Raw genomic sequence first — 24,708 nt, forward strand, 5'->3', positions numbered from 1 at the left:
TTCATATTTTGCTTTACAGTCCTGTTTACAAATGTCAACCTGTATATGCGCCGATTGTTTGTCATAGAAAATTATCAGGAGTTGTTACTCTTTTATCTCATATAATTGCATGAATTGAAGGCTTTCTGTCTTCCTGTCCTTTGTGAAAAAAAAGTAGGAAGATTTTTTACTCAGTCGATTGTCATTGCATAAGTTATTTTTGAGAAAGATTATAACAAAGGCATGCGACAGCATCCAATTTGTAATTGCTAGAATCAAAGACCTATAGTAATCAATTATTTATATTGTGTAAGTTTAACTGTTTATGCGAGGACAGAACTGTGTAACAGTACATTTGTTGATCAATCGGTTCAACGTCTCGTTAATTCTGTCTATTTACAAGGTGACCACTACAGCTGCTGGGACCAGATTATATCATAAAAGAAGTAAACGTCTGAGAAAGCGCACACAATGAAAGAAACTAAGTCAAAGTGTGGCTTTATACGTTACCTAAATTTACATTTCTGATTTGGTATACACTGTTTGAAAGTGCCAGGAGATTCACAGAAAGTGTTTTGATACATCAATTTCATCATATCTTTTGAGAAAGCAACCCAGCAGTGTACGTATTGGATTGGAGACTGTAATATGTTGGTATATAAAGCTATAAACCACTGTTTCCTGAAATAATATATATTACTTAGATTTAATTTTAAATTGTCTTCTTCGACAATTTTAAACATGAAAGACATACATGTTAGTAAAAAGGGCAATGTTTTGTTGCTTGCTTTTATATAACAAGGATGCATTAACGTAAGCAAAATCCCAACGTGTGAATCATCTCTTTAAATGGAATTTTAGTATGCTTTGTGAGGTCCTTTAAGGAAAATTGGTGAGAAAATTTGTATAATTGCCAGTGCATGTCTGTGTTTTGAGATCTGTTAATGAAACATTCAAGCATGAAAAATGATAATAACTTATTAAATATAATTTCATAGTCAATTACTCATCCTACCCATATGTACACAGAAAGTCTCAGTTTTATTGTATTAATTAAAAACCCGTTTTTCCAATAAATAAAATTACATCGAAACAAATCAAAGAAAAATTAATGGTTTAAGCAGACGGATTTCAATTATTCGTTTGATGCATGTCATAAACCTATGTTTAATAATGCATAAATTTTCCATTAAATAATCAGGAAATATGGTTAAGAGAGATTAAATTCCACGAAGTCCTGACCGCCACAGTCAAGCGCCGTTACTGGGGCCCGATGCTAGTGATGGGGACAGATCGATTGAGCGATAAAACACTGGTCTACGGAGGGGTGCGTTACACAGTTAATAGACAATGATCTATGTCACCACTTAATACAATGTCTGGCGGAGAGGATATTTTTATTTCCCGGAATTGTGCTCATTTCTTTCCCATTCTGTTCGTTATTCTGGTAAGACGCTTATTTTTGCTCGCTTTTTGATATTTTGTAGAGACACTATATATATATATATATAATATAATAAATATAAATCTAAAAAAAATCTTTCCCATATAATTTTAACATGCTTTAAATAAAAGATTCCTCAAATTAAAATGCAAGTGGTTTTTATTACATTTTTGTTCTCTTTAAGCTACCATCATGTATAAGTGTCCATACCTGGAAGAGTTTTAACCTCTCGATAAATAATTTACGATATCGTACATCCAAAATCTATATAATTTTGATATAAAAATATTTATGGCTAGAAGATAATGTTTTACAAAAAAACGGTTTTTCAACTTGTTTTTTATTTGAACACGTATTTGTTCGTTTAAAGATTTTAAAAAGTTCAATACATGATGGTAGTTTACTTGGTAAGCCTCTATGAAAAATTTCTTAATATTCTTAATAAAACAACTATGTCAGCTTAACGGCAAACCGTGTACATTGATTAGGGAATGATGATGTTTCACTTGTCTTATGTTGAACTTCATCAAATCTACCTCAGTTTCCCTGTAGTAGAAAATCTTGTAGCTGGTTTGATATACCTAGTAAGCAAAGTCCGTGGTACCGATTTTAATACACTATTCGAAGCATATAGCTCGGCAACAGTGAAAATCTCTCTATATAAGTCGAATAATTGTGTTTTAAATTGCTGGATGCTTAATTAAAAAAGAAACCAAAATAATAGGATTCAGAATCTCAGTATGCCAATTTATTTTTTTTGCACATTCGATTTTAAAACAATCGCGTGAATATTTTGTTTATCTCTGCTTGAAATATCAGTGCTGCATGAATCATTCGCCAGTCCTGTGTTTTCTTTCATTGTTTCCAGCCGGCAACCTTCTATCCAGTTATTCGGCAAATTACACCGGAAACTTTACTACGACCATACATTTGGACCAGAGCGGGGATCGATTAAGCCCAATTTATTTCAAAACCAAAACAACGTTATACAAACGTCTATTTTTTTTCTAATGAAACGCATTTTCTTGTTTTCAGCATATCATTTTCAGAGTTGAAGCCTGGCATCTTTTTATGAACACAGAGTATCACTGCTGGCCAAAAAACGCAGACGCCTCGAACCCAACGCCATTCAACCCTTGTAAAGGTCAGAACTGCCATCTAAAAATAAGTGTTCGTTACTTTTTGTTATCCACCCGATTTAAGCTTATTTTTGAATGTTTCTAATGAGAGAAGTTATAGTTGTTCAAAGTCAACAAAACACCTTTTGATGTGTTTGATAAAGCATTCTAGATGTACAAAATTAAGAATATTGTGCTTCAACCATTACCATTCTCTGATATTGAAAGTTTATCTAAATACCACACCGATAGGCATATGCCCTTGCTCTTTATTTTTCGAATATGAGTAATTCAATATTGAATATAGAGACGAGTTTATTTATGTATGTTTGCTTCAAATCTTCATTTAATTGGTATTTTTGCATATTACATACAAAGAAAGGACCCAATGATTTTTAAAAAACGCAGAAAATACACTAAGATCGTTCCGTTAAGCCGGACTTGCTGTTTTTAGATTTAAGATCAAACAAAAATTTAATGAACGCATTGTGTTCATACTTAGGAATTTCGTAGCTTTGTATAAAATAACATTTATTTTACCTTATAGAGCCATTTGTGTCATCGTCATTTCTAAGTTCTTGATGCTTTCTGGATTTTTTTTTTCTTTTGAAATTAAAATCATTGTAGTTTAAGCGTAAATCTCCCACCTAACCCCCAAAAATAAAAAGATTAAAAGCATACGCATGTATCTTTGGTAACCCATTCAATATTTTATTTAAGTAATTGATTAGGAAAACGGTCTTCCTTTTTGTTATACATTGTATTTAATAGTGTTTTTCCCCTAAAATGTATCAAGGATTGAAGACGTCTCGCTTAATATGTCGGGTTGATAAGGAGAACGCTAGCTTGTAAACATTAGTTTAATCCAAGAATTCCTAAAAGACAAAGACAGATTGGGCTTTCATTCAGTTGAAGCGATATTTTATCCACAAATGAACGTTTACGCGGAGTAATAGATCTAGAACAAGTACTGACTCGGGCTTAAATACCCCATTAAGCCGTTACAAAGTAATGACTGTCCTCAAATCAATTTTTAAAAAGACTTGTTCATCAATATCAAACAGAACAGTATGGTTAGCATCAGTCGATTGTTTGCAAAACATTTGCCAATTTATGTTGTTAGCGAAAATGGCTGATTTGACTGATTGAGATTTTATCACAAAGCATCAACCATTATGCATGTGTTAGATTCTTTAAATATGTCCAAAAAAGTTGAAGGGCTAATGTAGCTTGTAAAGTGATAACCAATGTCGATCTCCCAGCATCAGAACCGTAGACTTGTTGAATAACTGTAAACATTAGAGAACACACTCTTACGAATTGCGGCCAGCAGGCATGTTCACGAAGCTATCTTAGGACTGGTGTGTCCTAACTACATCTTAGGATACGTCTTAGTCTTAAGTCTGTTTCTCGAAGCTCTCCTAAATTTAGGAACCGCCATAACTTTGTCCTAACTTTAGGACATCATTTACCTTGTCCTAAGACCATCCTAAGGATGTAAAATCACATTTTTGGGAATATTGGGACTGTTGTGAATATTTTTCTTAAGACCGGTAAAATAAAGCAATATTTTCTACAGTTCCAGCATTTCCGGTTGCTACATGCCTGCCTTTAAGCAATTTTTTTTAACGCAAATACTGTCTCTGTTTGGCGAATGGAAATTATTCACTTATTTTTAATGTCTACAATGTACACTACGTGAGATACATCTTTTGTTTTGATTCTTGTGTAAATTTTTCAAATATTATTGGCTAAAAAGTAAATTTACATCGGCTAATCTTTATCACTTCATTCTGAAAAAAAATAACCTTGAAAAATTCTCGTAATGTTGAATAAACTGTATTTATATATTTCCGAGATACATTATGACTTATTTCTTACTTAATATGTTCGTGTATTCTATATTTTGCAGATTAAATGGAAAATGGTCGTGTTTGTACGTGTGTTTATTCTACATGTAACTTTAAATTCTAAGACAAGCGCGGGTTTGTGTATTACCTGTACTTGAATGACAAGTTGAATGTTAATTTACACTCAAAGAATGAACACGTGTTGTTTAAATAATTATTTGCTTTGTAAGCTAATTCTGTCCTGATACATATTTTCTATAAAAAAAACCCAGTCATTTAGACTTTTGGGGGGGGGGGGGGTCCTTTTTTTTCTTTTTGTTTTTTTCTTTTGGGTGGGGTGTTTTTTTAAACTAAATTGTTATTGAACACTGATATGTATTTAAGTATTTATAAATTTTTAAAAATGTATACAATTAAATTACTAGTTTTAGGCATATTTTGTAAACTACCGACACGTACACTTTTCTCTGGCAAACTGTTTAATAATTTATCACCATAAAAGTCTCTCAAAGGCGATCTGTATGAATGAATATGAAAAATAAGAATGGTTGTAGAAGGTTAGGATATCCTAACTTAAGATGTTCCTAAGTTACCGTCGAGCTACATCTTAAGACGTGTCCTAAGTTGATCTTAGGATGTTCCTAACTTTTTCCCTAAGTCATATCTTAGGAACACACTTAGGTCATATCTTAGGAAAGTTTCGTGAACATACCTGCAGGTTTACAACAACTTTGTTAAGAACAAAGAACACTGTGTCAGATATTTATGTAATAAGTGCCAAGGTGACATTTTTGCACCCGTCTAAGCTGCATGATAGAAAAATTCAAATATACCATAAGACAGATATTGCTTAAAACGTTAATAATCACCATCATTGTATCTTTTCTGTAAGGTAAGATATTTACCTTTCAAAAATAAATTCTACAGGAAAATAATTTTCCCCATTGAAAAAACAATATTCCTTTAGAAAATTTGCAATTTCCTACTGGAATACAAGAACATCCTATAAAAAATTTAATGTCCGAAAGGATTTGTTAAAATCCGATAGGAAATCTGAATTTCCTACAGGCAAACTACCTGTGTGAATCAAATTCCTACAGGAAAAACCTTTCTTACAGGATTTTTAGACAAACTTGTACGATTGTCACTATTTCCTGTAGGAGAATGATTTTTCATATGGAAATTATTATTTTCCTATGGGATATTAATTCTTAAAGGTAGATATACCACCTGTCAGGTGTAACATACTAAAAACAAAAATGGATATTATAATACACTCTCTAAACAATGTCTATCAGTTGGACTTGGTTTGAAATTGCCAGAAACTGCATTTTAAGCAGGTGCACAAATATCATCTTGGCACTGGCATTATGATTCGGCACAGTGTTAAATAAGTGTAATGCATGAGAGAGAACAAAAACGGTACGAATGGAAATAATGTTGGATAGATTTAAAACATACATTATATATGTAAAGCTTTCTTAACATTTTGAATAACATTGGGTTTATCCTTCATATCGGAAATTTTAAAAAAAAATCTGGACTTAAATTTTTTCAGATTTATAAGTAAGTAAATTGTTTATATACATATAATAACAGAAAAATGAGAACAAGACATATGTATAAAAGGTTGACTTCGATACCAGTATAATGTCCTGTTTTGAAAGTTTGAAATAAGCTAAATTTTTAAATTATAGTAACGATACGCTAATTTACTATTCGAAATTTAAAAAAAAAAAAAAGTAGTTATATGATTCATACGTAACATTTTGGATACTCTCAATGCACGCATACCTCATTGATGGGAGTGTCGCTATTCCAGTTTATAACTGATCATTACAAATGTAAGATTTTTCACGTAAGTTAAAACCACTTTGCACAAAGTTGATGCGTAGATGCACGCTGCTTTCAATAAGTAATAAGTTATTTCAAAATATCTATTATTCATGTTTTTGTTTTAGTCAGTTTAAAGCAATTAGATAATTGTTACATTGAAGTTTAATGTTTCAAAGAATTTGAAACTCTCTGCAATGTAAAACGTCACATATCACTTTAGCTCATACGAAATATGCAGAGTAGAAATATATATCTTTAAAAGATGTTTATTGATGAAATTCTAGAATATCAAAGCTTTCAGATCTCCAGATTTAAATACAGATAGCATAAGGTAACACCGGTCCAAACGATGAATTGAATTCAACCTGGCTGGCAACGGGGAAAGTTAAGTTTTCAATTGTACTTAAATATTACACTAAATATTACACTAAGCTTTGTACTTATATATCACACTAAGCTTTGTACTTATATACTACACTAAGCTTTGTACTTAAATACTATATAACATTAAGCGTGGCCATATAAATGTTCGCTGTTTTTTTTTTGTTAAAAAGGGGTCGGTTTAAAAAAACAATAAAAATAATGTTCCTTTGCATATCTTATCCCTATTGGTGATTAAATAACGTCGTTAATACACGTTTATAAAATGGTCTCTGTGTGATAAAAAAAATAAACTCAAAGTTAAATTATCAAAATTAATCTTAAAATTCTTTCTTTTTTTACAAGAGCATTTGAAAATACTCATTCAGAGCCTTCCACAGTTAATCAGTAGTTTCTACAATCATTACACAATGGACTTTTCAAATAGGTATATATATATATGTTTAGAGAGAACTCATATAATACAGGTATCTCCAACCCAACTTCCTTCGTGATAAGTCAGTTGAGATAATCGATAATTGCGGTTTTTCATTCCAATAAACTACCAATTGTTGTGAGCATTCTGTTTCGTAAGCAATTGCAAATTGAATGTATGGACGCCATACTGTGTAGACATTTTGTTTTGTGGTGATCTTTGCCTATTTTAACTAGCACAGAAACTAAAAGAGAAAACAAAAACTATTAGAAAATAGACTGTCCCCATTCTGATAACGGTGAAGTGTAATAATAATTTTGTTTCACATAAAATACAATATTTACATTTTCCATGCTGTTTCTTTGTCTCTGGTAATACTACGAATCGATTTTGTAGTCAATGTAGTGTATATTCCAATACATTTCATCAATGTCTAGTTTGATATTTAATTGTACAATTGCTGAAAATAATAAAATCTAAGTAAAAAGGAATCATTCTGTAAATATTATGAGATGATCAAAAACGGTTGGGCGTGATTGAATCTATCATAAAGTCCTTCAGCTCACCTGCGACCAAATTTGACCACATCGTAGTACTCAAAGAGTGATTTCTTATCCCTTAAATAAAGCATTTTCTTTGAAATTATGCATAGCTTATGAATATTAGAAATATATTCAGATTAAAAAATGTCGACATGAATTGTACGATACTGCCTTACGATGTACGGATGACAACGACCAATCGTGTACTTTTATGGTCACAGCTTTGTTTTTTACTTACCGCCATATTTGACACATGTTTATGCCTTTTTGGCATTTGTCGATGACATATAAAGTGAATATACCTTGGTAGTGCACCATTGGTATTTAAATCCTTATATTTTTGACAAATATTAATTTACTTATATTTACATTTTACATATTTTTGTCGTGTAAAGTGTGTTGAAAGCTACAGCAGTTCTAACACTGTATTCACACAGGGTACTCGATGAATAAAATGACGAGTTTTATCATGACGTCACAAACGTACATGTAGAATGCTGTAAACTGCAACCTCACAAGCGAAAATCAAAGTTCACGCTTGTGACTGTTACAGTGGCTCTTTCATTAATATGAACTTACCCTTAGGATAAGTTAGGAATTTTAAGGTATAAATCACATTTGCAGACAAATCAAGAATTAAAAAAATGTAAATATAAGCATTAAATCAAGGTTTTTTTTCAAGGATACAGTCTCATTACTGTAGTGATGTGTGCATACAAATTTTCATAACGCACTAACGCGCGTTACTCAATTTGTATGTACAGACTGCGTCATGCAGTCATAAGACTGTATCCTTAAAAAAAATCATGACTCAATGCTATACTAGTTATTGGACACAATGATGAATTGTGAAAACTAGGTAAAAGTTACAAGCTGGTGCAAGGCAAACTTTTATAATAATAAAAAAAAAACAAACCCAAACTCATTCTACGATATCGTAAATTCAACCTTGCATCCAACCGATTGCCAGTTCTGGGGGTGATAATATTATGTAACAACACTTGCACACCCAGCAAACGTCATGCCAGACACAGGCGGCGTGCGAGACTTGCATCGTTTAACTAAGCGACCGGAAGCAGTGTCATTAAACTTCAAAGGGTGACTCGGACCTGTTAATCATTTATGAGGCGGTGACATCCTTTAAAAAACACTAAGTGGACTAAAAACGATGACTGAGGGTGACATATACGTATTTAGATTTAAATCATGGTCCCTAAAATTGGTTGCTTGACACAATTCTTGAACATGGTACTTACAACAGTTTCGTGGTTTGGGGTTTCTAAACTTCCATTTTCAGAAAAAGAAATAAAATGAAAGCACAAGATTGTATTTTTAATTTTAAAATTGATGATTGAAAATCTAACACAGATTAGTGGAAAAAAAATAGAAAACTAGAGCAAAGCTCGTTGCAAAGCAACGAGTGGGTCTTCCGTTAATGTCGGAAGTAAAGCTGGACGTTCCTGTAAGATGCACATCTCTTAAACCAATAACAAGAGTAACTAAAATAAAAAGATGAAAAAAATCGAATTATTCCTGGTACGACTTAACAAAATCCGAATGATTTTAAGTACGACTTAACAAAAACCTTTCTGATTTCAAGAACGACTTAACAAAAAATATCCGAATGTGTCCAAGTACGACTTAACAATTATTTTTGGTACGAGTTAATATTACTTTGAACATTACGCTATTTTTTAAACCAAGGACGCGGAATCAAAATTTCCGGAAAAATCAATTTTTAAACCCCGATATCTCTGTAATGCATCGTCCGATTTTAAAACGGCTTTCAGTGTTAGATTCAGCTTAATAAGCTCTACAAAACACATATACATTTTTGATTAAATCAGAAAATTCATTTTTTTGAAAAATTTGTTTTACTCCCGGTTTCGACCGGAAGTGATAGATTTTCATTTCCAGCCTTATTACAGAGGTAAATCGATCAAATCATAACCATTCAAAATTTCAAGCCTCTATCTTAAAGCGTTTTCGAGAAAAGTCCGGGACAAAATGACTTTTTGAAATTTTTAAAAATGACGTCACGTCAAAACAGAGGTGACGTTCTCTTTAAAACTTTTACATTTTTGAGGGACGCCAACTTGTAAAAATCTCTGAAAATTTCATCAAAATCGGTTAAAAACATTTTGAGTTATGAGGCAAAAAAGGAGTCAGAAGAAAAGAAAAAGAATAATAATAATAACTAGAGCAAAGCTCGTTGCAAAGCAACGAGTGGGTCTTCCGTTAATATCGGAAGTAAAGCTGGAAGTTCCTGTAAGAAGCAAAGCTCTTAAACCAATAACAAGAGTAACTAAAATAAAAAGATGAAAAAATCGAATTATTCCTGGTACGACTTAACAAAATCCGAATGATTTTAAGTACGACTTAACAAAAACCTTTCTGATTTCAAGAACGACTTAACAAAAAAATCCGAATGTGTCCAAGTACGACTTAACAATTATTTTTGGTACGAGTTAATATTACTTTGAACATTACGCTATTTTTCAAACCAAGGACGCGGAATCAAAATTTCCGGAAAAATCAATTTTTAAACCCCAATATCTCTGTAATGCATCGTCCGATTTTAAAACGGCTTTCAGTGTTAGACTCAGCTTAATAAGCTTTACAAAACACATATTCATTTTTGATTTGATCAGAAAATTCATTTTTTCGAAAAATTTGTTTTACTTCCGGTTTCGACCGGAAGTGACAGATTTTTATATCGAGCCTTATTACAGAGGTAAATCGACCAAATCATAGCCATGAAAAATTTCAAGCCTCTATCTTAAAGCGTTTTTGAGAAACGCCGCGGACAAAATGACTTTTTGAAAATTTTAAAAATGACGTTACGTCAAAACGGAAGTGACGTTGTAAAGAAAACTTTAACATCTTTGAGGGATAATAGTTACACATTATCTCTGAAAATTTCATTAAAATCGGTTGGAAACTTTTTGAGTTATAAAGCCGAGAAGGAGTCAGAAAAAAAAAGAAAAAGTATAATAATAATAAAAAGAAACCGAAGAATAACAAGAGGGTCTTCCGTTGAAAACGGAAGACCCTAATAAAAAGAAACCGAAGAATAACAAGAGGGTCTTCCGTTTGAAACGGAAGACCCTAATAAGCCATAGATATGGAGTTCAACTAGATTGTTTTTGTGTTTCCATTTTCATTGTGAGATATATCAAAACAGAATAAATCAAAGTACTAAAGGGCTGAAAGCCGGGTTCATTTGGTGTGTCTTTATGCATATTGTGTAGTAAAGACTGAAAATCTCTCTCTCTCTCTCTCTCTCTCTCTCTCTCTCTCTCTCTCTCTCTCTCTCTCTCTCATACTTTTAATGTTGGCAAAGCGTCAGAGAGCGACCAAATTTTGTAAGCGGCTATAAACAAAAATATGTCTGTCTAGTAGAAAAAAATTCAACTGTTGCTGACTTGAATTTTGCAACAAGCGTTATATATTCAATCCCCATTTCTTAAGCGCGTAGCAAAGTAGTTCATAGAAATTCATGCGCATTGTAAGTGTCAAAAATGCAAAGTCTTGTTTTTAAAACACGTTATTAATAAGAAAACTAAAAAAGATAGGCAATTCTCTCGAAATTAAAGAAAAGAAAGATACAAAATGCTAACACTTTTGACGAAACGTGGCTCTTTGTGTAACTATTTGGTATAGCGGAAGCTTTTACTTTGAGGCTGTTTGGTTTTTTGTTATTTTGAAGTTGTGCTATATTTATAGTAACATTGGCGATTTGCCTACCTACAGCCAGGACTCTGCTTTCAGCAGAGCCCGGCTAAAAATAGGGTATTTCTGTGTGTTTTCTGAGAATCTGAGAATGCACGTAAACCATAACTTAAGTTTTGTCTCGGCTTGTCAACTGAAAACACGTTCTGCTATGTCTTGTTATATGCTGCAATACATTCAGCATCAGGGTTTTTAAAACTATTTAACTGGATGATTTCGATTCGATTACTTTGAATTCGAAATCATTTTTCCAAGAATACTTCACGGTATAGTCTCTAGGGAGAAAAAATCTTACTAGATAGCATGACATTAATGGGCTAGATTGGTTATGCAATGAGTCTATAGAAGAAAACATCGCTACTAGAAACACCGGTGGCTGAATGTCATTGACTTTCATTGCAGATTCGGGATTTGGGGCAAAATATGCGTTTGTTCTCTAGCACTAGTTTATTCATTTGAAATCAATATTTTCATTAAACAGCAAAATTTGAAGCAATGATAATAGCTTGAAAGAAGGGGGAAGTACTAATGATGTTTAACTGATTCCCTTCATGCCAAATTTTAAGCGTTATTTTTGTCTTATTTAATAGATTCCAAAACTTCATGCACTAGTATTTTACCAACAACATAAGTCGACATAATGTATACTTAAGATCTATGTCTTTTCAGGTGTGCAGATAAAATGGATCAAAGAGCCCCCTGATATAATTAAGTATGGCCTTGAGTTCAATGCCACGGCCGAGCTGATCCTGACCCCAGAGTTTTATTCCTGGGGGTACCTGCAGGACATCTTCATCGGCATTAACGGCTCTGCTGGGGCAACGTCAGTCGTCAAGTCTTACTTTATTATTTCATTTCGAGAATAACATAGATCTAACGTTAAAATATGCCATTTATAGTTTCATAAAAAAACTTTAAAAACCTAAGTCTATTTCAAAACTGATTTTTTTCTGCTGACGTCAGTTCATGGAATTACAATAGGTTGATATATTTAAAAACAACTTTGTATGTTGTTAATAAAAATTAATTTAAAGAATGAGACTCAAACATATCATTATTATTTCCCACAAGCTTATATGCCGACGCCAGATTACGGCGTCCATATTTACTGCACGCTTAGTTTTTTTTCCTAAAAATTTAACTCAAGCTGCAAAAAGGCTTATGAAAATATCAAGAGCATCTTAAACATTATTTTGCTTTGCTTTTTAATTTCCATTAAATTGTGTTTCTGAGAGCCCATGTCCTCTAATATTCTTTGCATTCTCGTGCAATTGTAGACTGAAATAATGCTTGTATACAAACATAAGTAAAGATAACAATTTTTTAAAATTTCTTCTCCAAACATTGACAGGAGCGGGGCTGGTGCCCAGCGATGGTGTGAGACCACGGTGTGTCCCGACAAGGCCTCGGCCCTGGAGGAGAACTGCTGTATACACCACTTCAACATGCACAGCTGTCCGGCCAACAGGGGCGAGATGAGCAACAACCTATGTGGGCCGTGGATCCCCGCCAGTGGCGACATCTACACACACTCCCAGGCCTCGGTGGGGCCCCCAACCCAGGGGAACTGGACCAGTCACGTTCATGGGCTCTTTGTTCCGGGGGAGAATTCCGTCATAGCGCATTTTAAAATTGCTGGGATGCATCTAGCGTTGATAAAAAAGGTCACGGTGCTATCGAAATCAGGTAAAGATACTTGGTTCCTTTGTAACCAAAAATATATTGTAACAAGTTGTGTCCTTTAAAAAAGGTCTACAATACGTGAACCATTTGCATGTGTTTCCAACGAAAACGTGAAAGCCTTAAGATTATTAGAGATTCCACCGACTCTAGCCCTCTGCTTTTAACCACTAAATTTGTGCGTTGTATTACGTATACATGTATGTATAGCCCTGACTTTTTATCTCAGAATCTAAAGGGTTCATACTTCTAAAATAATAATGATCTATCTATGAATGAAGCTTGCATGTATAGTATCAAGCATGCGGTGAATTCTACGAACACATTACGATTCGCACTACTTTGTTAACTATGCAGTGACAGCTTTGTGTAAATTAAAATATTTCATATTTTGATGCATTTTTATTGAGATTTAAACTTTTATACAGTGACATAATTATTCAATTATACTTAAATGCTTAAAATAAATTAATCGGGAAGTTCTCTAGCCTCGCTTACTATAGTCTGTCCCAAGATATTTTTGCCGCATATTTTCTTAATTTATTCAATATTTATAAATACCTCTTGGTTCAGACGATGCTCATTCAATAGTATGAAAAAATCCCAAGATTTCCCCTTTGAAACGCCCCCTCTAGCTTTTCGGGTATCAGTACACGGCTAAAAATAAAAAGTCTACGAGGTTTTTCCATTGCCAAGGAGATGAAGACGCCCGATTGATAACGTTGAAAAATTGCGCGAGGTGTCCCGAGTATTTACGAATGGAGAAAAGATGTCAACATTCCCCATTATAAATCTCCGTAGGAAATCTGTTAACGTTCCTGTGAATTTTTACGAGGGGAAAATGATAATGTGTGAATGAAGTTATCTTGGGAATTTTCCCTTTCACGATTTTAATTGCACTTCAGTCACAGGTATGTGTATTTTTATTAAAAATCGTTCAAATATGCAGCATAAATATCTTGGGACAGACTATATAAAAGTAAATTTAATTTACATGTGTATTCGGAAAACAAGAAAACATTGCAAATTATGCTATTTGATGCATGTTGTAGTTTCGGCAATTTCATAATACTGATAGTTCATATCACATGACAATCATTTCTTTAAAAGGAATACTTTGTTTCTGTACTGTTTACCGACAACTTTACAATTACAGCGCCTTTGTGTGCATATTGGGCACGGAATCCCGATCCCGATTCAGATAAACGTGTGCTAGCCTGGTTCCCTGAGCTACCCATTACGCACAAGAACCAGGCTAGCTCATGCACAGGCTTAATTTTCCCCATAGCATCCGGTTTAACCTCGCTTATATATTTTCTGCGTGGACCTCAGGGTCCACGCAATCATGACGTAATCTACGCATTTTTTTATTGAAAGCGTTGAGAATGAGTTCCGTTTCTTAGATTTTAACATAGTAAGAAATTACAGCGTCTTTATATTTGGTACAGAAATTATACACGCTTTTTACAGCTTTTCCAGTTTGTTCTCCGTATGATAGTCTATTTACTTTGTGTAGTGACGAATTGTGTTTTTTTTACTATGGTCACTATTTTAATTAAGGAATGAATTCAATATTTATTAATTTTATACGATATAAAATGATTTGGAGCAGTTTATGCTTTATAACCGCGAATTCATTGCTTATAATTTAATTTATTTTACTCTTCATTGTAGATAAAAACGGTCATTTGACCTTTAAAATGACGTAAAATTGTACAAAATTCAAACGTCAGGCGTATTGATATATAGTGTTTATATCTCTATAATGTAATTTAACACAGTGTGTGGTGACGGGTCTTGCTATGGAGAGGAGACGTGCTCCACCTGCCCCTATGACTGTGGCTCCTGTCCCCTGTCCCGTCTACAGATCGGAATCATCGCCTCAATCTCCACGGCATTCGTTGTCGTCATCTTAGGGTTTATCATCGTAAGTCTCTAATGAATCATTTTCCGTTCATCTCACAAAGGTAACAACTTGTTCACTAGTACATATACATTAAACACTGTTTAAATCTGTTTTTATGGATTTAATCTCCTTGTCAATAAGACGGATTTGGAATGTCTAATCCAACATAAAAATGATATATGTGTTTTATCGTTCTTTTCATCGCATCAGGTACTTCGTTACCAAAAAAGAAGAATGCTATTTGACGAAAGTTGGATTATTCCATATTCCAAGCTGGTCATCAGTAAGTTATAATTATTTCATACATGTGAATAAAGGGATCTTTATAACCACATTGCGTTCATTCAATGATCGAGGCAGAATGCATGTACCACTTACCACTACTCAATTTTTCAGACAATAACACCATGGCGTTCAACAGCGTCATCAGTCGGATTTCCCTGAAATATGGGGATGACGACATTTCCATCGCACAAAACGGAATGCAGATTTTTTCACAAACAGCCCGGTTGTAAGTGTCTACCTTTATTTCGTTCCTATTTGTGTGTGTGTGTGTGGGGGGGGGGGGGGGTGTTAGAGGGGTTGGTGGGGGAGGGGGTAGTATCTCTATTTATGGGAACCACATACAGACATGTTTGCCTCGTTTCTTCGTTTCTTAAATTAATGTAAAACACGGAACAAATCCCAAACACTCATCCAGGTTACAACAAATCAAACAGGTGACCTCAGCATTACGAATGTTTTATTCAGAAGACATATTGCTTTAAATTCAAAGTGCATGATAGGGATATGATCTTTAATGACATTTTGCTTTCGACATGTTTACTGAATTAAGATGAAGATAATTGCTTCTTAAAATAAAGGGCCAATTGATTAACCTTTTTAAGATTGAAAGTGTCTGCACTGTAAGCTTTTTCCAATATTCCAATATTTTAATAGTTAAATACAATTGCAAATAAAAAATATTGTAAGAATTAAATTTAACTCTATCCAGGAAACCACTGTAAGGCTGTGCCAGTCTTTTGCTATTAATTTACCAAGAAGATGTTCATTGATGAATTTTGACTGTCTAAGGAGAAAAATAACCACACTTGCTTTATATCATATCGGGCTACCCCCAACATCACGTACTTAAAATCTCGTAGTGAAAATTCGTTGTAAAATATCTATAACATATCATTCAAATCTGTTGTAACTGTAAAGTTGTTAAAAAAGATGCATATGATTTTGACCATACTAAGATGTCAAAAAGTATTAGAATATAAATCTTAACCACCCATGTTTTTAAATATATTTTTATTGTTTTAAAAGCTATCACGTTCAGTTTATGTTTGCTTTATTTTTCTAGAGATGGACGAATCGTTGCTGTCAAACGCATCAATAAATACAACTTTGGACTGTCTAAATCTCTTAGGATAGAAGTTAAGGAAATTAGGTATTGTGTTTTATAAATATTAATTTTACCACTGCAATTACTTTACTGTATAATAGAATCGATCTTTTCATTATATCAAAGTGAACGTCGGACAGTGACTTAGAACCGTTTTACAATTGAGAGCTTGGACTTCGGGTACTAGATACGTTACTCCGATTTGATGAAGGCAGGGTCTACTCATGGTAAACTTATAGATATGAATATATTAAACCCGGCCAATGAAACTTGTTTGACTTTTTTTCAGTTGAAAAAGCGTCAATTTCACACAACAGAGCAGTTTGGGGGGGGGGGGGGCTTTCCAATTATGACAGTCTGTCTTCTCCTTAGCGAATTGGAAGGAAGGATGTCAATATTTGACAGCTTGTTTTGAGGAGGAAACTAGATAACAACAAATTAGATAATAACATCGCACCGAAAGTCCATGCAAGCTCTTGTTAAAACGGCTCTTAACTGCCAATTGGTTTATCCTTGTTCAGTTAAATAATTATGATAAAAAGTCTAAAAGTTTCTTCATTGAAATTTGCAAAACGATCGTCGCAAACACACAACCTTCTTGTATACTCTTTCTTACCTTTTACAAATCTCTGTTGTTGTTTTTTCTCGTTTTCAATACTTATTCATTAGCTTGCCCTATTCTGGTTGGCTCCTTCGCGCTTTTATTAAGGAAATTGTACTTTTCTATAAACAACTGTCTGGCTCCATAACATGATCTTTGTTTAAACCAATATCCAAAGACCAAAAGTCTCCCATTTTTAGCTCACCTGAACCGAAGGTTCAAGTGAGCTTTTCTGATCACCCATTGTCCGTCGTCCGTCCGTCCGTCCGTCCGTCTGTCTGTCCGTCCGTCAGTAAACTTTTCACATTTTTGACTTCTTCTCAAAAACCTTTGGGCCAAATTTAACCAAACTTGGTACAAAGCATCCTTATGAAAAGGGAATTCTAAATTGTTAAAATAAAGGGTACAACCCTTTTTAAAGGGGAGATAATTACGAAACAGTGAAAATAGGGTGCATGTCTTTAAAAATCTTCTTCTCAAGAACCACTGCACCAGAAATGCCAATATTTACAAAAAAGCTTGTATATATAGTGAAGATTCTAAATTGTAAAAATCGTGACCCCCGGACCAAAACTGAGGCCCCAGGCGGGGTTCAAAATTTAACATGGATATACATTGGAAAAATGTTTAAAAATCATCTTCTCAAGAACCACTGCACCAGAAATGCCAATATTTACACAAAAGCTTGTATATATAGTGAAGATTCTAAATTGTAAAAATCGTGACCCCCAGACCAAAACTGAGGCCCCAGGCGGGGTTCAAAATTTGACATGGAAATACGTAGGAAAAATGTTTAAAAATCATCTTCTCAAGAACCACTGCACCAGAAATGCCAACATTTACACAAAAGCGTGTATATATAGTGAAGATTCTAAATTGTAAAAATTCTGACACCCGGATCAAAACTGGGGCCCCAGGCGGGGTTCAAATTTTAGCATGAAAATCCATAGGATAAATGTTTTAAAATTTCCTTCTCAAAAACTACTGCCCAAAAATGCCAATATTTACACAAAAGCTTGTATATATAGTGAAGATTCTAAATTGTAAAAATCGTGACCCCCGGACCAAGACCCCGGACCCGGGCCCCAGGCGGTTCGGGCTACAACTTAAACATAGAAATATGTAGGAAAATTGTTTAAAAATCTTCATATCAAGAACCACTGCACCAGAAATTACAATATATATATATATATAAGCTTGTATGTATAGTGAATATTTTAATTTGTTAAAATTGTGACCCCCGGGCAAAAACTGGGCCCCCAGGCGGGGTTCAAAGTTAACATATATAAGAAAAATGTTTAAAAATCTTCTTCTCAAGAACTACAATGCAACAGTTTGGGATATCACTATGCATACATCCTTGGCAATTGTAGATTCTAAAGTGTTAATATCATGACCCTCGGACTAATACTGGGGCATCAAGAGGGGTTCAAAGTTTAACATAGAAATATATAGGAAACATGTTTTAAAAAATCTTTTCGAGATCTACAATGTCATACTTTGTGAGATTACTTTACTTGGATTCTCAAATAGTGAAAACGATCTAATACTGGGGCTCCAGGAGAAGGGGTTCAATGTTTCACATAGAAAGATAGGAGGGAACATGTTTAAAAATCTTATGAAGGAGAACTACAATGCTTCAATTTGTGAGATTACTATGCAAGCATTCTCAAATTGTAAAGTTTCTAAATTGTGGAAGCCGTGACCCCTAGACTAATATTGGGGCCCAAGAAGGGGTTCAAAATTAACATAGAAATATATAGGAAACATGTTTAAAAATCTCCTTCTCAAGAACTACAGTGCAACAGTTTGTGAGATTACTATGCAAGCATAATTGGCTATTGTAGATTCTAAATTGGTAAAATCGTGACCCCCGGACTAATACTTTGGCCCCAAGACCCCAAGACCCCCAGACCAATACTGAGGCCCCAAGTGGGGTTCAAAGTTTAACACAGAAATATATAAGGAAAATGTTTAAAAATTTTCTTCTTGAGAACTACAATGCTACAGTTTGTGAGATTACAATGCAAGGATCCTCAAATTGTATAGTTGCTAAAGCCAACCATAAACCCCGGACCAATACTGGGGCCCAAGAAAGGGGTTCAAAGTTTAAAATAGAAAAACATATGCTATGAAATAGAATGTTACATGGAACTGTTGTTCAGGTGAGCGATGTGGCCCATGGGCCTCTTGTTATTGAGGTAATGATAATAAAAGATAGGTAAAAAACAATTAATATTCAGTGAATTGGCAATTAAAATATGTATCTTCCATATCGGCAGAGAACTGAGGCACCCAAACCTGTGTCAGTTTGTGGGAGCGTGTACAGAGACCCCCAATGTGTGTATCCTGATGGAGTATTGTCCAAAGGGGGCGCTGGCAGACGTCCTCCTGAATGACGACATCCCACTCACGTGGTCCTTCCGGTTCTCATTTGCCGCTGACATCGCAAACGGAATGGACTACCTCCACAGCCATGGACTCGTCCACGCTCGACTGAACTCCAGTAATTGCGTGGTGGACGATCGATGGTCGGTGAAAATTACAGGTACGTCACTGGGGACGACGTGAGAGCGATCTGATTGGCGCTGATTAGAACCAGGAAGTTATTTAACCGTGAAAGTGAAGACCTGGTTAGTTTAATGAGATTTAATTGATGGATGAATCGCAAGAGAACGGTCAAGTGCACTCTATCAAGCGTGTGAATAATTAATCAAGAAATAATTAGCGTTTCGCACTTATGAAATTTCCCGAGGAAGATCGCATGTTCCTGAACATGCTCCTAAGTTTTAGAAATTAATTGATAGTGATCGATTGCTGACGATTACATTTAGACCAAGAGGGCGTTAGTATACCATATGAAGTGGTAACGACCTCAAGTTCCATTACAGGCAAAACTTGCTACATTGATCTCTTAAATTACTGGTATATGAACATATAATTGCATATGAAATTAATAATGAATTGAAATAGATTTTACTTGTATCAAGAAATTTTCAGTAGCATAAGGATATATAATTTTCAGAATTTTTAGTAAAGATACTACATGTATTAATAGAATTGGATATACATGCATTTTTAGAGCAGTGAAAGTTCATAGGGATATCAAATGCAATATCTGTCATGTGTTTGGAAGGAACATAACATTTGCACTATAAACACTATGAAAGATTAACTAAAAGTTAATCGAATCCAAGAAATGAGCATACACAATATGTTTTGTAGATTACGGACTTCCAATCCTGCGCAAAAACGATTTTAAATCAGAGGAAATGACATCAGATTTTCAAAGCAGACGACGAGTTGTGTACAATGCTCCAGAGGTTTGCGGTTCGTTTCCAGTGTTCACAAAGTCATCTGATGTCTACTCTTATGGGATTATTTTGGTCGAAATAGCTAACAGAAGCGATCCATACGGGGTGAATATACCTTCATTTATGTATATCAGGCCAAATAAAATATATCTTTGTTTTCGGTCGCACGACCTACTCTACAACTGATGATGCTATATTTTATTTTACTTGAAAATCTAACTAAAATTAGACTTCTACGATAAGATGTATTAATAGCGTATTGTAGAGGAGCCTTCTTAAAAGTCTAATTTTGATTTAATTGAAGCGAATTTGAAATATGTTACTGTATTCGTTTCGACTCATATAATTTTGCAAAAAAAGCAGATTCATCTTCTTGCCATAACTGCCGCCAACGTATACTTGTACTTTTTGTTTCTTTAAATAATCTTACGAGAAAGTAACGTACTTTAATCATTGGCCTAACAAATTATTCATGAAAACAATTTCGGTGACAATTAATATATCATGTAATTTCAAATAGAAATATTAATCAGGATGTAATTTTGATTGGAAAGATTAAACAGACGCCATGTCATGTTTTGATGTGTCATGTTTTAAATATAATCAGTACATTTAAACACGACCGAATGAAGTGTCGTTTATTTCGTTATTTGTAATATGTCTTTAATTTTGTTATGTTTGTAAACAGGATGAAGACCCAGCTTTTTTACCGCCTCAGTGGAAGCCGCCATTACCGAATCTAAAGAGGGACAACGAAGACGAAAACTGCCCCTCCCCCACGGCTCTCTGTGCTGTATGTAACGAGAAATTTCATTGGCCGATACTACATGCCTAAACCTAACCATTGACTAAAATCCATTGCATTTTGCTCCGTGCGAAACTAGAAATATATCTGGAATAAAAAAAAGCTGCGAAATAGTGTCCCATTGTATCAATGAGACTTTGTATGTAACAAAATGCAATTATATTTTAAGTTTAAAATTAATTCCATTTTCTTGTTTATAGCTGATTGACGAATGTCTGGACTCCAGATCACAAGAAAGACCAACGTTCGGCAACATCAGAAAGATTCTGTATAAAATCAACCCCAATAAACAGAACCCTGTCGACCTGATGATGGCGATGGTAAACAAGCAAACCTAATTAACCATATGAAATAAGTTATCAAGCTGTAACCGGTTTTTAAGCAATAGCGAGAGGTCTGAGCTCTCTACTGTATGAACCGATAAAAATTACTAAGTATGTAGGCTTCTTTTAATTCATTTTAATATTCCTCGTTTTTCCATTAATCTTTCAATAATCTTATCGCTGTTTGTGAACAAAAAAGTAATTGATTGCATTAGAAAAACTGATTTTGCGACCGACATGGACTAATGACCCAGAAACAAACAATTCTCCTTTCAAGAGCTTTAATGTCGGTCCAAATGAGATGGCAAACAGTAATAAGTAATAAAGAATGCTGACAATCGCCGATAATGAGAGGCAAATGAATTACCATATTTACAAGCACTTTGGTTTTTTTTTTACAAAAGGAAATGATAAATCCGAGTGTGCTCCATTACTGTTACAGAATTTGACGGCGCGTTAAAAGCGACATTAACATTTTCACGAATAAATGTAATAAGTTTTCGATTTCAGATGGAGAAGTACTCGAAACACTTGGAACAGATTGTGGCCGAGCGAACTAATGATTTAACGATAGAAAAACAGAGGACGGATCGATTGCTATACAGTGGGTATCCGACGGGGTTCGGGTGTTTGATGTTTTCATTTATTTAATTTGAGTTTAATGATTAAAAAAATGTCAAACTGACCTTTGTCCTAGTTAAAAACTTTCTCAGTATTTTGTGTTTCTTCAATATTTTGGGAAGGGTTCTATTGTCGTTTATTGTAATCTAACTGCAGTTGAGGTAATGCAAAAATAAGTTTCATTGCCTGTAATTCCTGACCGTTTTATGGAATCAACATTATGTTATTCACAGTCACAAAGATTCAATTTTATAGCTTTGAATGATCTACTGGCTTATCATGTGAATGATAACTTACCTCTAGTTTACCAGTGTCTTTATGGTTGTTATTATCTTTTGAAACTCCAGTCGGATTAAATATATACTTTCTTTGATGAAAAGGACAATTAGGCGGCAATAAGATCATCATTGACCAACGATTATTTTATAGACACATTTACAGTTATCATATCTCCATTTGTCCAGGTATGCTTCCCAAAGAGGTAGCAGACGTTCTGAGGCGGGGACGCCCGGTAGAGGCGCGGTACCTCGATGACGTCACGATCTATTTCAGTGACATCGTCGGATTCACCACTCTCTGCTCCAACAGTAGTGCTATGGAGGTTGTGAACCTCCTCAACAAACTATATATCACTTTTGACGAAGTCATTGAACTGTATCATGTCTACAAAGTGGAAACCATTGGGGATGCATGTAAGAAAATTTGCTATTATTGTCTATCCCAATAAATTTATGCAGCACATTTGGACGGTTTTTATGTAATGAATACACATACCCATGAACCAAGTGCAATTGAAATAGAAAATAGGGATAAATATCCAAGATAACTTCAATAACACATCATTTTTCACTCGAAAAAAATCACAGGAACAAGATTTTTACGGAGATTTTATAATTGGAAATGTTGACATTTTTTCTCCATTCGAAAGTCACTCAGAATACCTTGCACACTTTTTCAACGTGTATTGAATCCTGATAAGCTAAAGGGGCCGTTTTAAAGAAGAAATCTTGGAAATTAGTCATTCTTTTGAATGAACATTGTTTGACCTTGAGGTATATATAAATATCGAGTTACTGTAATTAAGCAAAATGTGCGTCGAGAATATATTGAGATGGGGTAAAAAAAAAGGCTAGCATAAATGTAATTAACACGTTGATATCTTTAATTTGATCATTTATAACATAACGTGGAATATTAAGATTTTTGTGAATGGGATTTTGCAGACATGGTAGCCTCGGGTGTTCCCGAAGCTTACCCCACCCACGCAATAGAAGTCGCCCGTATGGCCATCAGTCTAGTCAACAAGTGTAAATCGTTTGTGATTCCCCATTTTCCGGATCAAAAACTGAAGATAAGAGTCGGCATTCACTCGGGTATCTATTCATCTTCTTGCACGTAGAAGAGAACCATGAGCAATTGTTAATATAAATTGTGCCATTAAATAGACAATTGTTTTCGTTGTAACTGTATGCAAAAGAGTTGTGCCTATTGTGTATATGACAAACGCTTACCGGTAATTTAATGAAGGTATTATAAAGTGAAACATTTCGAAGTGAATACACGGTTAGAAATTATGTTGTTTACTATGTAGGCCCTGTGTGTGCTGGAGTGGTCGGGTCCAAAATGCCCCGGTACTGTTTGTTTGGAGACACCGTCAACACTGCCTCAAGGATGGAGTCCAATGGGGAAGGTATACAAAATGGAATAGAATAAAATGAAAAAATATAGTAGAATATAAGATAGATATTTCCAATCCCGGACCATTTGGACATAACTGAGATACAAGTATATTTTGTAGGCATTACAAAGGCAGAACTCTCAAACCATTTATTTCAATCAAAGTAACAATGACATTTTCTTTGAAATGGTGTATCTTTCTATTAGAGCGAATTTTTTAATAATGACCACAGTGTTACAATTTGTAGGGCCAACTTTCTGTATAGTATAATTGGATTTTTTTTAACCTTTCCTAGCTTATAAAATTCACATAAGTGCTGATACTTACGACTTGCTACAAACGGGGACATTTCAGTTCGAGGCGCGGGATAAGATTTCAGTCAAAGTGAGTATGAAGTTTTTTTGGTAATAATGCTTTGTCATTAACATAAATCAGTATGAGAAGTGCGAAAAAGAAAAAAAAAGTTTATCTTACTTTATATGTATAGAGACTGAAATATGTACGGCTTCAATTATAGGGTAAAGGAGAGATGCAGACCTACTGGCTCCTTAAAGAAAGAGAAAGCCCGGCCGACAGCAAAGTATATATTGAATACATCAACGAAACATCGACACAAAAGGCCGGCAATCTGCGCGCACATTCTTTACGAAACGGAAGTGTATCAAACGCAGTGTCTGTGGATAGTCTGTTAAACGAAATGAACAATTACATGTAACGTTTGGAAGTACAGGATATTTTCATAAGATTCCATGAAATGTTTCAAACCAGAAACAAATCGCAATAAAAATTTTGCACACTTATAAAACCAGGCACGTAGCATCGTTTTTGAAAGTTGGGGGGGGGGGGGGGGGCAGACTCAACCAAAAAATCTTGACAAGCAAAAAGAAGAGGTTACTTTCCAAAATCCTGAAAATCCTAATCCGGGGGGGGGAGGGTATACCCGCTTATAGCAACTTCAATATTCTCAATTCAAATTTTTACATGGTCCCATAAAAGTGACTCTCCATGTTAATTCAATATTTTGTATGTAAATCTAGGAAAAAAGATTGGGTTTGGGGGGGGGGCAGGCCCCCTGATGCTACGTGCCTGCAAA

The 24,708-nt window shown here is 34.4% G+C and overlaps 1 protein-coding gene across 1 annotated transcript; it reads left to right on the forward strand.

The window, feature by feature from the left end:
* Positions 1–1,255: 1,255 nt before the first annotated feature.
* On the forward strand, positions 1,256–24,450 carry LOC128164569 (atrial natriuretic peptide receptor 2-like). Its single transcript, XM_052828484.1, has 18 exons — positions 1,256–1,426; positions 2,459–2,567; positions 11,967–12,120; positions 12,649–12,983; positions 14,759–14,904; positions 15,094–15,166; positions 15,280–15,394; positions 16,232–16,318; positions 19,157–19,422; positions 20,100–20,293; positions 20,877–20,981; positions 21,194–21,313; positions 21,827–21,920; positions 22,402–22,629; positions 23,161–23,310; positions 23,529–23,627; positions 23,911–23,999; positions 24,133–24,450. Exons 1-18 carry the CDS (start codon positions 1,337–1,339, stop codon positions 24,328–24,330), a joined length of 2,652 nt encoding a protein of 883 aa, XP_052684444.1. The 5' UTR covers positions 1,256–1,336; the 3' UTR covers positions 24,331–24,450.
* The last annotated feature ends 258 nt before the right edge of the window (positions 24,451–24,708 follow it).

This window comes from Crassostrea angulata, chromosome 10 (genome assembly GCF_025612915.1).
Source record: "Crassostrea angulata isolate pt1a10 chromosome 10, ASM2561291v2, whole genome shotgun sequence".
Lineage (NCBI taxonomy): Eukaryota > Metazoa > Mollusca > Bivalvia > Ostreida > Ostreidae > Magallana > Magallana angulata.